Here is an 18,439-nt window from a genome sequence, read left to right as displayed (position 1 = left end):
GAAATCAATAGGTGAAGCAAACTGCATTACACATTGTTAAAATAATTTCACAATATAAGCTTGTATGTTTCAATCCATATTTATTGAAACAACATTTGACAGAACCAGCATTTAACAGAAACTCAATCGTAGGCAGACGGAATTATTCTCAATCAGAAGTCGTACAGCATCGTGATTTATGTTTTGTCTTAATATAAAAGGACATGCGAATGTAGCCACTGATTTTCTCACTGGCAGAGTCTCCCCCGCCGTCAGGATGATGATTTAGCGTTAGCAGTCACTGGAAACATAAGTTAACATTAACAAAACATTATGTTACATAACATAACGTGTAACGTTAACATAACATTACACAGCGCGGTTAATCGAGGTCCATGTCAGGCTTGGCTTCTGTGGCGTCTGCGCCATCCGCAGCCGCTTGCTCTGTGCCGGCGGGCTGGGCTTCAGGGTTCTCCTGCGTGTTGACCGGCCCGTTCGGTTCTGAAGGGTTCTCTTCTTTTGGCAAGTCCACTTTGGGCTTGGGTTTGGTCACGATGGGATTGCAAGTGGAGAACAGCTCCTGTGGAAAATGTGGAGAGACTGAATGCAGATATGTACCATTAATATGTACCATTGTTACTATTGAAAATGATACGCTGGCAGCTGCATTTACAGACATTCTAAATTCTATTGGAGTTAGACAACACGTGTCAGGTCCCACTCATTGTCGAAATCATACTCTAGACTTAATACTGTCACATGGAATTGATGTCAATGCCGTTGAGATTCTGCAGCAAAGTGATGATATCTCTGATCATTATCTAGTCTCGTGTATACTTCAGATAACTAAAACTGTAAATTCAACTCCTTATTACAAGTATGGTAGAACCATCACTTCTACTACAAAAGATTGCTTTCTAAGTAATCTTCCTGACTTATCTGAATTCTTCAGCATGTCCAATAGCTCAGAAAAACTTGATGAAGTAACAGAAACTATTGACTCTCTCTTTTCAGGACTCTAGATACGGTCGCTCCTCTGCGCCTAAGGAAGATTAAGGAAAATAGTCCGACCCCCTGGTATAACGAGCACACTCGCGCCTAAAGAGAGCAGCCCGGAAAATGGAGCGCAGCTGGAGGAAAACAAAATTAGAGGTTTTTCGTACTGCTTGGCGGGAATGTACCCTATCGTACAGAAAAGCGTTAAAATCGGCCAGATCTGACTACTTTTCGACTCTTTTAGAAGAAAACAAACATAACCCTAGGTATTTATTCAATACAGTGGCTAAGTTAACAAAAAATAAAGAACCAACAGGCACTGACTATGCCCATCAGCATAGCAGTAATGACTTTATGAACTACTTTACTTCTAAGATCGATACAATTAGAGACAAAATTGTCACTATGCAGCCGTCAATTACAGTGTTGCATCAGATAGTGCGCTATAGATCTCCTGGGGAACAATTCAACTCATTCTCTACTATAGGTCAGGAAGAATTGTATAAACTTGTTAAATCATCTAAACCAACAACTTGTATGCTAGACCCTATTCCATCTAGGCTACTAAAAGAGATGCTTCCAGATCTCATAGATCCTCTGCTAAATATTATAAATTCATCACTGTCATTAGGATATGTCCCCAAAACCTTCAAACTGGCTGCTATTAAGCCTCTAATTAAAAAACCACAACTTGACCCCAACGAATTAACTAATTACAGACCTATCTCGAATCTCCCATTTCTGTCAAAGATATTAGAAAAGGTTGTATCCTCACAGTTATCTTCCTTCCTACAGAAATATGATATCTGTGAGGATTTTCAGTCAGGTTTTAGACCGTACCATAGTACTGAGACTGCTCTTATTAGAGTTACAAATGATCTACTCTTATCATCCGATCGTGGTTGTATCTCTCTGTTAGTGCTACTGGATCTTAGTGCTGCGTTTGATACTGTTGACCACAACATTCTCTTGAATAGACTTGAGAATTATGTTGCCATTAGTGGTAGTGCATTGGCATGGTTCAAATCGTATCTATCTGACCGCCATCAATTCGTGGCAGTAAATGATGAGGTATCATATCGATCTCAAGTGCAGTATGGAGTACCACAAGGCTCAGTACTAGGGCCGTTACTCTTTACGCTTTACATGTTACCCTTGGGTGATATCATCAGGAAATATGGTGTTAGCTTTCACTGCTATGCTGATGATACCCAGCTCTATATTTCTTCGCGGCCTGGCGAAACGTACCAATTTGAAAAACTAATGGATTGTGTAGTTGAGTTAAAAAATTGGATGACAAGTAATTTCTTACTGCTAAATTCTGAAAAAACAGAGGTGTTAGTTATTGGGCCTAAAACCTCAGCGTGTAATAACCTAAAACACTGTCTAATACTTGATGGCTGTTCTGTCAATTCTTCGTCATCAGTTAGGAACCTAGGTGTGCTATTTGATGGTAATCTTTCCTTTGAAAACCACATCTCTAGTATTTGCAAAACTGCATTTTTCCATCTCAAAAATATATCTAAACTACGACCTATGCTATCAATGTCAAATGCTGAAACATTAATTCATGCGTTTATGACCTCACGGTTAGATTATTGTAATGCTTTATTGGGTGGTTGTTCTGCTCGCTTAATAAACAAACTCCAGCTGGTCCAAAATGCAGCAGCTAGAGTTCTTACTAGAACCAAAAAGTATGATCATATTAGCCCGGTTCTGTCAACACTGCACTGGCTCCCTATTAAACATCGTATAGATTTTAAAATCTTGCTAATTACTTATAAAGCCCTGAATGGTTTAGCTCCCCAGTACCTGAGTGAGCTCTTATCGCATTATAGTCCCTCACGTCCGCTGCGTTCTCAAAACTCTGGCAATTTGATAATACCGAGAATATCAAAATCAACCGCGGACGGCAGATCTTTTTCTTATTTAGCACCCAAACTCTGGAACAATCTACCCTACAATGTTCGGGACGCAGACACACTCTGTCAGTTTAAATCTAGATTAAAGACCCATCTCTTTAACCTTGCTTACACATAACAAATCCACATTCTTATAATTCAAATCCGTTAAAGGATTGTTAGGCTGCATTAATTAGGTCAACCGGAACCGGGAACACTTCCCATAACACCCGATGTACTCGGTGCATCGTCAGAAGAATGGCATCTACGCTAATATTAGTCTGTTTCTCTCTTATTCCGAGGTCACATTAACCACCAGATCCAGTCCGTATCCAGATCAGATGGTCACTGCAGTCCCCGGATCCAGTCCGAACCCAGCCCAGACGGTGGATCAGCACCTAGAGACGACCTCTACAGCCCTGAATGTCAGCGGAGTCCACATCAACTAGATGAGCCCCAGAGACGGATCCACATTAAAGACCACATCACCTAGACGGCTGTCGGCACAAGACCACGGGAACTTTGGCCAGAGGAGAACTGGCCCCCCGACTGAGCCTGGTTTCTCCCAAGGTTTTTTTCTCCATTTGTCACCGATGGAGTTTTGGTTCCTTGCCGCTGTCGCCTCTGGCTTGCTTAGTTGGGGACACTTTCTCTTAACACAATATTGCATTTTATTTTATTGTTTTTGATTAACTACCTTTACCTATAATGTGAGTGTTTAATGTTGCCTTTGGTTTGCCTTGATGTACTGTTTCCTACTTAATACTGTACAGCCGCCTTGTCACAATTCTTTATTGTTAAAGGCGGTATATAAATAAAGGTGACTTGACTTGACTTGACATTGTACTCTAACCGTGACTGACCCGTGTTTTGGCCTGTATCTCTGACGTTTTCACTGCAGGCTCCACGGCGAGACTCTGTTTGCTCTGCTGGTTCATTTTACTGTTCATCCAGATCATGACATCATTCACCATTCTGTCCACCTTCTGAATCTCAGCCTCATCCAGATGATCATACTGCTCTTCCTGCAATTCAAAAAGACATGTTAAGCACTAGGCAGGTGCAAATTTGCACCTGTGTAACATTAATCCAGCACAAGCTCACCTTAGTTTTGTAGGCTTCTACAATCTTCATGTATTGCTGCAACTGTCTGCCCAACTCGTCAAAAGCTTTGGGTCTCTCCTCAAATTCTGTGTATCGCTCTTGAATGGGTTGGCCGAGAGTCTGCAAGAACATTTTTAATACGTTAACAGGCCCAAAATACATTTTCAATCTAAATGCATATAATTTGGTGCCTGAGTGCTGTACATTGTAAATTATAGACCTCAAACGACGTTTAGTACCTTCAGTTCAGTAAGTTTGTCAATGTATACTTGTTTAGCCTGGTCTTCACCGTCCTCATACAGCCAGACTTCGGTGTCCTCCAGTTTTAATGAGAGAGTATCTCTGTCCTGTAAGAGAAAGCAGACTGAGTCAGGAACCAATGTTGGTTATTGCTAACTAAAACTATTAAAATAATATTTGTTAATTTAAAAAAAGCTTAAATAAAATAGAAATGCTGCCTATGCAACTGACTGAAATAAGCAGTGAATTAAATACTAAAATTACAAAAACCAAAATAAAACTAAATCTATGTAGGAATATTTAAAAAATAGAATAATATTGACAAGCAAAATTATTAAAACTTGAAATTAAAATTGAATATATAAAATATTACTAAATACTGTATTAATACTAAAATAACACTGATGCACTGAGATCAATTTTTTTTTTAGTATTTTTTCATTTTTATTAATAATTTGATCTAGTGTTTTTACTTTGTTATTACTTTAAGTTTTTTTATTATAATAATTATTATTTCTTACAAGTTTTAAGCTTAGTTTTAATTATTTTAGTACATTAAATTAAATACTGCATGGATTAAGTTCATTATTTTTTAATACCTGCACAATAATAATAAAAGTCTGCGATCTTTAGATTAAATAGTGCATATATTTCACTAATAACACCAATTTCTTTTACTTCACATACACTACCAGTCAAAACTTTTTGAACAGTAAGATTTTTTAATGTTTTTTAAAGAAGTCTCTTCTGCTCACCAAGCCTGCATTTATTTGCACAGCAAAAACAGTACAACTGAAATATTTTTACTGTTTAAAATAACTGCTTTCCATTTGAATATATTTTAAAATGTAATTTATTCCTGTGATCAAAGCTGAAGTTTCAGCATCATTACTCCAGTCTTCAGTGTCACATGATCCTTCAAAAATCATTCTAATATGCTGATTTTTAATTATCATTATTATCTCCAATATTTAAAACAGTTGAGTACATTTTTTTCCAAGATCCTTTGAGGAACAGAAAAATCCAAAGATCAGCATTTATTTGAAATAAAAGTCAGTATATATTTTTTGTTTGGGAGAGAAATTATAGAAATTAATCCTTTTATTTAGCAGGGATTCTTTAAATTGATCAAAAGTGATGATAAAGCCATTTATAATGCTACAAAAGATTTCTATTTCAGATAAATGCTGTTCTTCTGAACTTTCTATTCAGCAAAGAAACCTGAAAAAAAAATTCTACTCAGCTGTTTTCAACATCATAATAATAAAAAATGCTTTTTGAGCTACAGATCAGAATATCAGGCACATGTGACTGCAGTAATGATTCTAAAAATTCAGGTTGAAATCACAGAGATAAATTACATTTGAAAAAAACATTCAAATAGAAAACAGTTCATTTAAATAGTAAATATATTTTCAAATTTTACTGTTTTTGCTGTACTTTGGATCAAATAAATGCAGGCTTGGTGAGACAAAGACACTGTTAAAAAACTTTTGACTGATAGTGTATATAAACTGCTGAAGATTTTTCAAGACATTTCACAATTTGTCAACTCCCTAATTTAGATCTGAATCCATGTGACTGCTCTCACACTCTCACTGACGAACTTCTCGAATATCCCGTGGAGTTTGTCTCTCATCTCGTACACGTACTCCTCCACATTGTTCTTGGCATCGTTCCGCTCCTTCTCAAGCTTGTCCTGCATGATCATCTTACCCTGAGGAAATAGAATTTCACACTAGATTGAACTCACTGTTGAAATCGTTTCCTCGGTATTCATCTGCACAGAAAGCATACCTCGCTCTCTACGAAGAGGTTGAGCATGTCGATGGCTAACTGCCACTGCGGGTTGTTCTCAATAGGCAGCTCCAGGACTTTTGTTTTCACTTTGGGCTTCTTGGCTTGTGGAGGCTGATCTGATTTCTTCTCCTGTTTGCCTTCCTCTGCTGATGTCTGAACAAATCATAATCCATGGAGGGATCCATTATTAGTTATATGACTGGCGATAATGACAAAAATGATATCTGGATATTTATTGGTATTTTTTAAACAACATTTTTGTGTGTGTTGTGTGCTGAATGTGTTTTTGTCCTGCTACTTTAGCTGGTTTAGGCCAGTCATGGATAAATAAATATGACAATAAAACAGCGAGCAAGTCCCTGTCTTAATGAGTGATTAATTGAATCATTCATTCAAATGAGAAAACAGGTGATTCTTTTAGAAACAAAGCAAGTGGCTGTCTTTATGAATGGATCATTGAATCATTCACTCAAATGATTCATTCAAAAATAGAAGAATTCAGGAATAAAACGTTGCAGTGTTGCTCCGAGACGCACAAATGTTCTGATCTGGCTTTGATTGGAACCATTTATATTGGCAAAACAGAAAAACAGAAAATTCTGTGTCTAAAATGCAATACACTCAATATTAACTTCTTTATTTGTTTACCTGTTGTATAAGATCATCAAATGTGTGATTACACACACACACGCTAATATTTAGGAATATTTAGTATAACAAAACAAAAACCCATACAGGGATATTTTTTGCTTTCATAACTTGAATTATAGGGTATTTATAATTGCATTCTAATAGGCTTCATCATGCAATGGACACTTTTCTCATAATGAGTAATTCACTGAAATATTCATTCAAACGATTCATTCAAAATAGCTGATTCTGTTAGAAACAAAGCAAGTGGCTGTCTTTATAAATGGTTCATTGAATCACTGACTCAAATGATTCATTAAAAAAAAAAAAGATTCATCCAAGATGTTCATGTCTTTCTGTCTTCAGTCGTAAAGAAATTATAGTTTTTAACGAAAAACATTTCAGGAATTTTCTTCATATAATGGACTTCAGTTGTGCCCCACAGTTTTGAACTCTGAAATGACTCTAAACAATCCCAGCCGAGGAAGAAGGGTCTTACCTAGCAAAACGATATGTCATTTTTTTAGAAAAATAAAAAACTGTATACTTTTTAAGCACAAAAGCTTGTGTAGCACAGGCTCTGGGATGTGCGTTCACGACACTACGTACTACTGAATCATGTCGAAAGGTCACGCAGAACTACAGTTTACAAAGCGAACGCGCAAAGACTAAGAAAGTACAAGTCAAGCACTGTTTACAAACTACCAAGCTACCACGATGTCGGACGATTCTGAAGTTGTAGGAGAAAATAAGATGGAGTTTTTCACCATACTCTACCTTTTGAGCCGGAGTACGCAGACGATGAACTTAGACCTGATTCGTAGTTCGGATCATTTTACCGACTCGGACCTTTGAGTCTCGTTCAGCAAAATGAACAAATCTTTTTGAGTTATTTTGTTCATTTTAGCAAAATATAATCAAAGTGTTACTTCCCTAACACATCTACTGTTCACACAAACGTTGATCACACTACAAACAAGACAAAACTATAACGCTATAAGAAACAGAAAATATTAATTCATTGTTTACCTGGGTCTTTAGTCTATGATTAGCTCACCTCACCTCTTATCTGACAAGTTTTCGGGTTTGAGTCGTTCGTTCATCACATGACAGCCCCATAAGATGAACGAACGACTCGAAAAAACTAAAGACTCGAAACAGGTGAACTAATTCCAGCACAGAACCTAATAGGATGTTGCGCATCCTCCCCGAGACGACTCGTTCTTCCCGAGTCACATTAAACATTTAAGAACGAGGATCCCAGAGCCTGTGCTACACAAGCTTTTGTGCTTAAAAAGTATACAAATTTTTATTTTACGAAAAAAATAACCGATCGTTTCGCTAGATAAGACCCTTCTTCCTCGGCTGGGATTGTTTAGAGCCTTTGAAGCTGCATTTAAACTACATTTTGGAAGTTCAAAATCAGGGGCACAATTGAAGTCCATTATATGGAGAAAAATCCTGAAATGTTTTCCTCAAAAACCATAATTTCTTCACAACTAAAGACAGAAAGACATGAACATCTTGGATGACAAGGGGGTGAGTAAATTATTTGTAAATTGTTGTTCTGGAAGTGGACTTCTCCTTTAATGAGTGATTTGCTGAATTATTCATTCAAACAATTAGTTCAAAACAGCTGATTCATTTAGAAACAAAGCAAGTGACTGACTTTATGAATGACTGAATCAAATGATTCGTTCAAAAATAAAACAACAATATTGTTAAAACAACGTTTACCATAGTATAAGTGGTAATCAGCATGATTATCAACTGATCCTAAATGTTTGGGTCATTTAATAGGTGCTATATGTAGATCTCATTTACCTCCATTTCCTCCGTTCCAGCTTTTTTCTCTCCATTCTCCTGTTCTCCGGTGCCTGGAGTCTTTTGCTCATCTTGATCAACCTGCATTTTGCTCTGCGAATGATTGAAAACACATGGTGGTAACTTCACCAAAACATCTGTTGAACAATATGGATGTTTTCTACTGTCGCACAGTATACATTATCAATGGAGTAATGCAAAAATACAGATCATGATGAGTTTATGTGGGATAGACAGCATGTGAACAGTAGTATCCTGCAGCAATACCTCATTTTCTTTTTCTGTGCTCTGCTCTGTGTCCATGCTCTCCTCTTCCTCCTCAGATTTCTGCAGCTCCACTAGCGAAGCACTGGACACACTGAAGATCCCATGGATATTGACTCGCACCTTCACCTTAACCTTTGAACTCTCGCCTGAGGCCTGGGGAACCACCTTTTGGATGACGTACTGGCCTACGTGAGAGTTTCAGTGCACATGTTTACATATAGAATGTATCCATGACAAAGACTGCACAGTGAAAATACGCTATGTGAAGAAAAGAGCATGTGCAGGGCTCATATGGCCATAAAAATACATGTTTTTGCATGATTTGGTTTCTATAGCAACAGAATTATTGAGTTGTTTTTCTCTCAGGTCATTGTGTCGCTCATGCACTCATCAGCCTCTCTGCGAGAAGACAAAAGGTCACACAAACATTGTGATTTTGTTTCTCATATTTTCACTTCAGTAGTTCAATGCCAGGAATGTGTCTCCTCAGTTATAGAATAAAACTGGAGTTACGCCAGTGAAAGAGAACAACGTCCTAGCTAAAACTCTGAGTGTACATTTTACACTGAGGTGAAAGTTGTAGTTACTTTAGCAGTCCATCGGCATGTCTTTGAACCGTTTAATTAGCTAAAAGAACTAATAGATATTTTATTTTATATTGTGACTTGCATCTAAGAAGAAAAAAGTATGGTGGGACTTGTTTGTGGATGTAGCAAAAGTGGAAGTTGATAACTGAAGTCCTGTAAACATCATTTGAGAGCTGTCGGACATTTTATTTTTCCATAAGAAAATGACGTTTTGATTGAAAGCTACAAGGTCAAACTGTTTTTAAAAAATTAAACTGATGAATTGTTCACAATAACGTGCTTTTACAATATAGAATGGCTTTAATTTCATGCTGACATCAATGCTAGATTAAAAAAAAAAGTAAATAAAACAATAATAAATTAATAAATTAAAAATAAAAAACAATGTCAACAAACCTCTGGCTTAACCTTCTAATAACACACTGCAATATGGAACGTACAGCACTTGCTATCAGAATATTAAAAAAATAAATAAATAAAAAAAATAAATTTTAAATAGCAAAACCATAAGTAGTTCATATTGATGGTCTTTCAATGTGTACTTATGTCTTTATGTATTTGTGTATATATTTGTGTGTGTGTGTGTGTGTAATATATACAGTAGTCAACATCTGAAGTGGACCAAAACCTTTCACCAAAGTTGTCCTAAAACCAAAACAATACCCGTTCTTCTTTTAGGACATCTTTGATGAACTTTTTTGATCCACTTCAAATGTTGACTACAGTATGTGTGTGTACCAGAGGTCGCGTTAACTGAAAATTGCCTGTCATTGACAGAAATCTAAAAGCCGTCTGTCATTTTGACAGATTACACTGAATTTTACTATTGTAAAATTGTAGCTGTAATTCACACTCCTGTCCAGTTGGTGGCAAGTGCGCTTCAGTGTGGCAGCAGAGCACTGGATCCAGAACAAAAACGAAACTGTCATGAATGTTTTGCTATGTGTTTGATTACGCACAGGTGAGTACACAGAAGCTATAGCAATCTATCACGCCACATTAAAGAGTGCCAAAATGGTATTTATTGCTTGAATTTCCTAATGAATCTGAAACTTTGTTTTATATCAGAAGTAACACAAAGCCTAGCCTATTGCTATTTATTGGAAGGAGGACGCACTATGCACTGTTTATTCATCAGCTGAAAACAGCACAGACCAAAAAAATCGTTTGTAATTTTAGAATTGATATTGGTTCATTAAAATGATAATTATTAAAATCGAGAAATATATATTGAGAAATATTTACCCAGCCCTAGCATATTTTGTTGTTTTTAAACACTGTGCTGTCATCCTGTAGGTGAAAATGTAAACAAAAATAAAAGCAATTAAATGTGTTATTCTAATTAAAATATGAAAATTATAATAACGAGTAATAATAGATTATGACGGAAGTTTTACAACCCTGTCCGTCAAAATGATGTCTAGCGCAACCTCTGGTGTGTACATGTATTGGTGTAAATATGTATAAGGTCTTAATGAAAAAAAAAAATAAAAAAATAAATAAAAAACTATAAATAAAACATAGGATCAGACTGTTGCGTTTTCACTAAAATTTAAATCATGCATTCTTTTGTGATTTTCCCCCCCTACCTTTTTAACGCCATGCCAGTTCTTATGGCTAAGTTCATGGCGAGAGCTGGGATTAGTTATTCAAAAAATAAAAAGACATTTAAGATTATGTTTTTCTAAAAACATGAAGACTAAATATGGATTTACTTGGTTAAAAACCTTTTCAAAAGACTCAACAGAATAAAGCAAGTTTCTCAAGGGAGTAGAAGTACTGCAGTCCAGCAAAATATTTTGAATGAACAGTGCCAGTGGATTTTGACAAGATGAACACTAGGGAATTTTCTCCTGATTTACGTGCAAGTCTTCAGTGTCTTATCTGACATTGTGTGTAAATGACTTCATCCCAGCTATTATCAAAATGGAATATGCCTTTATTTCACAAATTGCACTGATCTCATTCTGATTGCAATTTATTTTTTGGTGTATGCATGTAATTTTGGTCTCAGATCTGTTAAAGGTATAGGGCATTTTACTAGTAGTAAATTGTACAAAAATAAATTGGCCAGTAACTTCATATTTGCTCACAAAAGTCATTTTACCCACACTTGATGAGTGTTACTTTTGAATCCTAAGTGTGTGTGTGTGTGCGTACCTATTGTGGGATCTGGATACGGGAGCTCTTTAGGACAGTTGTAGTACGCTTCCAAGGAGAATGGCTCTCTCCGGTAAAACGTCAGCACTTTGGAGAAAGGTGCTGCATGATTCTTTGGGAAGACCTCACAGTCGCTGAAACGAAAGATGACAAAGCAGTGTAAATAAAAACACAGTAATATCAAACACAGTGACTGAATATCACATGTTTGTACCTGACTCCATCTTCAGCTGCAGAATTCCATTTCAGAGAGATGGGAAACGGAACCACCTCTGTTATGGAGAACTCACGCACTTTAAAAGCCGGGGAGACGATAGCGCACTGTGGGATCAGGAGACAGAGAAAATGAGACATAATTGACATTACATGGTTCGAGTGACCCAATTCCAATTTTTCCCTTCCATGTAGCACAGATGGGATATGACCCACGAACACGTAATCAGGAAAAAAGCACATGGATTTCGATATTCTCAGATCTTTTACACTACTTTTACACTGTTTCCTCTACAGGTTGGGTGATATAAAGGATATCTCCACATTTTCTGGGATTTTTCTGATAATGATAATTGTGTTACACTGATATCTTAATGACTCCTGAATTTTTGGGATATTCTTTATATTGTGTGGTAAGTTCACAGCAGTGATAGAAATTAATCTTTTCCAAAGAGTTTAAATTGCTTTTTACTTTTTATGGGCATTTTTACTTTTGTAAATCCATTTTCTCGTGTGCATCATTTTTTTTTTTTGAGTCAAACTGTTACATTTAACCAGTCAATTACAATAAGATGACATTTGGGCTGTTACCAAGCAAGTAAAATCTGTATTAACTAAATTCATCTTTGCTTAAAATGTCCAACACTGATATTCAAAATTATTTTAAAATGAAAAGATACTTTAAATGCGCAACTAAAACCACCAGTAGGTGGCAGCAAGTTAAGTCATTGCGATTGAACCGAATCATTTAAACGGTCGATTCATTTGGGAACTAAACACTGTTGTGTTGCTCAGAGATGCAAAACCGTGCTGTGGCTGTTTCTGAAATGATTTTTCTTGGCAAAATAGAGCAAAAACAGAAAATATGGTATCTAAAACATAAGTCTCTTAATGTTAACTTCTTGTTTATTGAACTGTTGTATAAAATAAATATCACATTTATAATCACAATGATTTTTGGAGGAAAAAAACATCACTCTTTGTGTGACATTGAAATGATATAAACTTCTAAATAAGTTTCTGGGTCAGTATGTCTACCTTGGTTTGTTTTACCAAGTGTATAGTGTAAATTCAGATATGGGTCACTTTTAAAAGACGGTCATCAAAAAATCTAATATACAGTCAACAAATCGGAATTGAGCATCAAGATCTGCAGTGTAAGTGCGACCTAGAAGGTCACAGCTACTCTCAAATACAGTGTTGTTACACTATGAGCATGACTCGAGTCAGCAGAGGAAATGTAATCTGACCTGGAGGGCACATCCTCTGGCCACAGCCTCATCTGCATTCAGCGTCGTGCTCGGCTCCTTCCCAAAGAATTTGCTGATTCTTTCTTTGACTGCCGGCATCCTAGAGGCTCCGCCCACTATTTCCACAGCGTGGATGTCATCCTTCTTCAGATCTGTACAGGAGCAGGTGACAGACAGTCAATCAATGTTTTCTACAATACGTGTGACCTTGGACCACAAAACCAGTCATATAATAAATAAGCTTCCCATTGATGGGAAGCTTCCCAATATTTGGTTAGGATACAACTATTTGAAAATCAGGAATCTGAAGGTGCAAAAAAAAAAAAAAACTAAAAAATATTAAGAAAAATCTCCTTTAAAGCTGTCCAAATTAAGTTCTTATCAATGCATATTACTAATCAAAAATGAGGTTTTGATATATTTACGGTAAGTATCATCTTCATGGAACATGATCTTTACTTAACATCCTAATGACAGATAATTTGGACCCATACAATTGTTGCCTATTGCTACAAATATACACATGCTACTTAAGACTGGTTTTGTGTTCCAGTGTCACATTCAGTAATATCATCTATTACTTACGAGCTTGTTCCATTAGACTGCGCAGCGGAGGCTCCACCCGGGCTAAAATATCAGCACACATCTCTTCAAACTGACCCCTGCAAAATGAATAAAACAACATATAAGCTCAGAATGAAGTAATGTCAAGGATTACACGAGGATAAATGTCTTTTAATTGCAGTTAATGGGATTGCATGAACGTTTAACACAGTATAACAAGCTGTAAATGTAAAGAAAAAATGCATGCAAAAAATTGATTCTAAACCTATATGACTTTCTGTCTTTTGTGTAACATGGAAGAAACGTTCCAGCATTTAAATCTCATTTGCATGCTATTGCTTTAAACTCAAGACTGAATATGCAAATAAGATATGAGTGATTCTGAATGATCTTTTTAAAGGGATAGTTCACCCCAAAAAAAGTTAATTCTGCCATCACTTCATGTCATTACAAACCAGATTTTCATTCATCATCAAAACACAAATTCAGGTATTTTTAAAGAAACCTGAGAGGTAACCATTCATTATATCAAAACTTTATAAACTTCAAAAAAAGATATCTATTCTAAAAGAAATCCACATGAATTGAGTGGTTTAATCGAAGTCTTCTGAAGATACGTAATCACTTCATATATTATACTTCCACAAAAGGCTTGGATTAGACCACTTCTTATGAATTTTTCTTATTTTTCTTCTTATGAATTTTTGAAGCAAGTTTTGGTATAATGGACTTGTAATGGCGGGACAGAAAAAGTATCTTCATTAGTTTTCCAAGATGAATAAAAGACTTATTTATAATGCGATAAGAGGTTGAGTAAATAATGCCAGTTTTCATTTCTGAGTGAATTATCCCTTTAAAGGGGTCATCAGATGCCCATTTTCCACAAGTTGATATGATTCTTTAGGGTCTTAATGAAAAGTCTATAATATACTTTGGTTAAAAATTCTCAATAGTTGTGTAAAACAACACCCTTTTTACCTTGTCAAAATAAGCTCTGCAAAAAATTCCTGTAAATGCAAATTAGCTCTGCTGGCCCCGCCCCTCTCTTCTCTCTGTGGAGGGAGGAGCTGTGCTCTGAGAGATTGTTTACTTTAGCCGCATTTAGTGCGTTTAGCCGCGAAACCTGCTAACCAGCACATTATTAGGAAAGGTGATTGCAGAGATTCATAAAAAAAACCCTTATACTCACTTCTGCTGTAAGTGAAGCTGGATCACAAATGATTTGCACGAACATAGATGCGTTTATGTGGATCGAGAGGTGCATTCCCTTCACAAACAAATGTAATCTACTGCATCTTCAGCGGCTCAGGTGTCGGGAGTAAATGACGACCACTATGTTCATTATTACATCCAGCAACACAACACCTCAGTCGCTCAATCTGAAATATTCTTGTCTAACTTACATCCCTGCTCCGGCATCGAAACAATGGAGGTTACTGGACTGTTACAACTGATCTGAGGTAAGACGCTCATGTCAATCAACTATCGTGGGAGCGGCCTCTGTTGGTGTGTACTAGAGGCTGACATTTTTTCGGGAATCCCGCGGAATGGGAAACAAAATCACTAATAATCACGGGATTGGGACGGGACAGGAAAAAATGTCAGCGGGAGTGGGCGGGACCGGGAATCGTAACGCTATGAAACCCAACTTTACAGACAAATATACCTTTTATATAAATAAACTATAAACGATATATTGTAATTTTGAACTTAATTCTAGTTGACCTGTCTCTTTATTCTCTCCTTCTGTATGCTTTGGTGTGGCTGGTTAAGCAAGTGAGTTCATGACGGACGGATCGTTAACGACTGGTAATACAGCAGGACATCCAAATGCTCACCTATCATTCATCGACCATATGGCTAAAATGTGCGCTATTGAAGTGTCTGTGTGAGTGTGGAAGCCGAATAGTAGCGTGGTACTGCATGACAGAGGTGCCGGTGCGGTCACTTGCTCTTAAAATACCGTCATTTTTGGTCATACAGATAAGAGTGAATGATAGGCATCTTTCGAATTTGTAAAGACTCAACGTTTATTTGTGTGCACTCAGAAAAACAAGGAAACGTTGCGCTTTTGTAAACTAATTAAAGCAAAAAGGACGAGCTTTCTGCCGTCTGTCTCTGTGAACTTGAGCGCGTCACTTCGAAACTCCGTGTATACTTACTTTAGAGACATGAAAAATATATCTATAGAGTGAAATGTCTACTTTCAAATGGACCAATTCAAATAGGAAACGTGTGTCTGCATGAATGATTTACGTGAAATTTAATGTGTGTGCAATGCACACTGTGCATTTGTTTAAGATGGCTTTCAGTTCAATAATAATAATAATAATAATAATAATAATAATCAAAATTTAGCATTTTTATTCAACTAATGTAAAAAAAAAAAAAAAAAGTTACGGGCATACTGTGATCTGTACTGTATTCTTTACTGTAACTGGCAGATTCTAGCCAAAAAAAAAAATAATAATAATAATAATACGGGAGTGGGAGGGAATGGGAGTCATTCTTCCGGGATTGGGACGGGACGGGATTTTTTCCCAGTTTTTTCGTGGGATTGGGATGGGATGGGATTTTTTTTTGTGGGAGTGGGACAGGAGAGATTTGAAAATCCACTCCCGTGTCACCCTCTAGTGTGTACATACACTGCCAACACATAATAATGTTCAAACAACATGTAAAAGTGAACTTTGCATCCGATGACCCCTTTAAGACTGATAATGTAGCACAAAAGTCATATAGATTACTCTATAGATGCTTTTTGGACCCCTTTAATCATTTTCCCAGACCTGTTAAAAAGATAGGCTTGAAAACCCATCAAAAATCCTCCAAGCTTGGAATGACATGATATGACGACAGCATTTTTATGTGATTGCAAGTGCATTTTCATTACAGCGGAGATTAACTGCATACCTGTTGAGTTTGCTTGTGACATCAATATCATTCATGAAGCACTCGATGTTCAGAGGCAGGTCAGAGGAGTTTGCACTCATCAGCTTCTTCAGCTTCTCACATTCCTGGTAGAGTCGGACCAACGCTCTGGGCTTGGACTTCACATCCAGCTTGTACTTCACCGCAAACTCCTCGCAAAAATGTTTGACCAGCCTCTCGTCAAAGTCTTTTCCTCCCATTTCAGGGTCAAAGGCTGTAGCAAGAATCTGTACGGGTAGAAAAAGCCATCAGTCTACATTTCTACATAACAGTCAAGATCACATTAAGGGTATGAAAGTCGTCGGTACACACCTTAAGCTTGCCTTTATTGAAGGCACACACAGAGACCTGGTAGCTGGAATGGCCAATATCCACAAACACCACTATCTTAGGCTTTTCTTCAGGAGCTGGAAGATCCTGCTTGTAGATCCCGTATGCCAGAGCCACTGCATGCAAAAAAAAAAAAAAAAAAAAAAAAAATTAAAAAATAATAAAAATCACAGATGTCATTTAAGAGTGGAAAGCAGATGTGTTGCAGATGAAATGCTGCAGCAAACACTAAACAGTTCACCTGCGGTGGTTTCATTCATGAGTCTCAGACAGTTGAGTCCCGCAATCTGAGCCGCATCGATGACGGATCTCCTCTCAGCATCGGTATAGAAGCAAGGGACCTTAGGGATTGAAAACAACATTTGCTTAGGAAAGTGATATCAGAATATTCAGAGTATCTAAGGTGCATTTCTGTCTTGAATAACTCATTCACAGCTGAGGGAAAAAACAACCATGCAGGAAAGAAAAAAAATTATTAAAAAGTCTGAATTGCATGATATTGCATGATATATAAAAAAAGAATAAATTCACAATTGTAAGAAAATTGTCTTTTTTTCCATCAGAACTGGAATTCACAACTCACAATTTTGTATTTCTCTCACAGTTGAGTTTATGAAGTTTATATATTGCGAGAAAATAAGTCAAAATTGCAAGGAAAAAAGCTTTTTAACTTGTTTATAAGTTTTGCGGCGGAAATAAGCTTCCATATATTTTAGTAGACAGTTACAATATATAATTAAAATAGTACATATTTTGTACATATATATGTCTATTATATATAAAATATAGTAATATATATATATAATATATATAAAATAGTAATAATTATATAGTCATACCAAATGGAACATTTATACTTAAAAAACAAACAAAAAAAAGCACATAAAACGGTCGGTTTTCTAAAAAAAAAAAAAAGCTGCAAATTTATATATTATATATATATATATATATATATATATATACACACATATATAAAATTTAGTTAAACGTTTTAATAATTTTATAGTTACATTTTAATAGTTTTTTGTTGTATTTAAACTTGTCTGTATTCTTATTTCATGATTTTATTATTAACTTGTCTCATTTTTATTTTAGTTTTGTACATCAGATTAAACTAAATGAAAATAAGACAAGTTTGCATTTTTTATATTACATTTTATTTCAGCCAACATTCATTTTTATTTCAAGTAATGCAAAATGTTATTTATTGTTTTAGTTAACAATAATTATCCTAATACTAATAAAATCTATGTATTACATAATATGTATCAAATAATGTTTGTCTTTCCTTGCTGTGACAGGGCATCCTGCATAGAAGCAACAATAGTTTACTTTGAATTGAATGGAAATTAAATTAAATACAGGTAGTTTAACCAAATAATAACCAGAGGGAATACATAATGTGTGATCTTTATTTATAAACAAGCCTGAAATGTTTGCCCTGTTGAGCCCTGCTATGGATGACATGGTATGCAAACCCACTAATTACATGCAACTTCATTAGTAATATTAATTTTTAAACTCACAGAGATGACACAATCAGCGACGGGTTTCTTGAGGGCGCTCTCAGCAGTCTCCTTGAGTTTGGTGAGGAGCATCGCAGTGATCTGTTCAATGCTGAACACCTTCTCCTCCCCCATGTACGTCACCTACAACATACAAC

The 18,439-nt window shown here is 36.2% G+C and overlaps 1 protein-coding gene across 1 annotated transcript in view; it reads right to left on the bottom strand.

The window, feature by feature from the left end:
- Positions 1-63: 63 nt before the first annotated feature.
- Positions 64-18,439, bottom strand: part of hspa4b (heat shock protein 4b) — a 21,435-nt gene continuing 3,059 nt past the window's right edge. Inside the window, exons 4-19 of the mRNA XM_051128140.1 lie at positions 18,303-18,425; positions 17,018-17,117; positions 16,759-16,892; positions 16,429-16,673; positions 13,537-13,613; positions 12,952-13,103; positions 11,703-11,809; positions 11,489-11,622; positions 8,742-8,926; positions 8,475-8,567; positions 6,018-6,173; positions 5,812-5,937; positions 4,220-4,327; positions 3,981-4,100; positions 3,740-3,901; positions 64-559 (exon numbers count right to left, since the gene is read on the bottom strand). Of these exons, the coding sequence (XP_050984097.1) occupies positions 362-559; positions 3,740-3,901; positions 3,981-4,100; positions 4,220-4,327; positions 5,812-5,937; positions 6,018-6,173; positions 8,475-8,567; positions 8,742-8,926; positions 11,489-11,622; positions 11,703-11,809; positions 12,952-13,103; positions 13,537-13,613; positions 16,429-16,673; positions 16,759-16,892; positions 17,018-17,117; positions 18,303-18,425 (2,220 nt within the window). The 3' untranslated portion in view covers positions 64-361. The remainder of the gene's footprint in view (positions 560-3,739; positions 3,902-3,980; positions 4,101-4,219; positions 4,328-5,811; positions 5,938-6,017; positions 6,174-8,474; positions 8,568-8,741; positions 8,927-11,488; positions 11,623-11,702; positions 11,810-12,951; positions 13,104-13,536; positions 13,614-16,428; positions 16,674-16,758; positions 16,893-17,017; positions 17,118-18,302; positions 18,426-18,439) is intronic.

This window comes from Labeo rohita, chromosome 14, assembly GCF_022985175.1.
Source record: "Labeo rohita strain BAU-BD-2019 chromosome 14, IGBB_LRoh.1.0, whole genome shotgun sequence".
NCBI lineage: Eukaryota > Metazoa > Chordata > Actinopteri > Cypriniformes > Cyprinidae > Labeo > Labeo rohita.
This window is presented reverse-complemented; position numbering and strand designations above follow the sequence as displayed.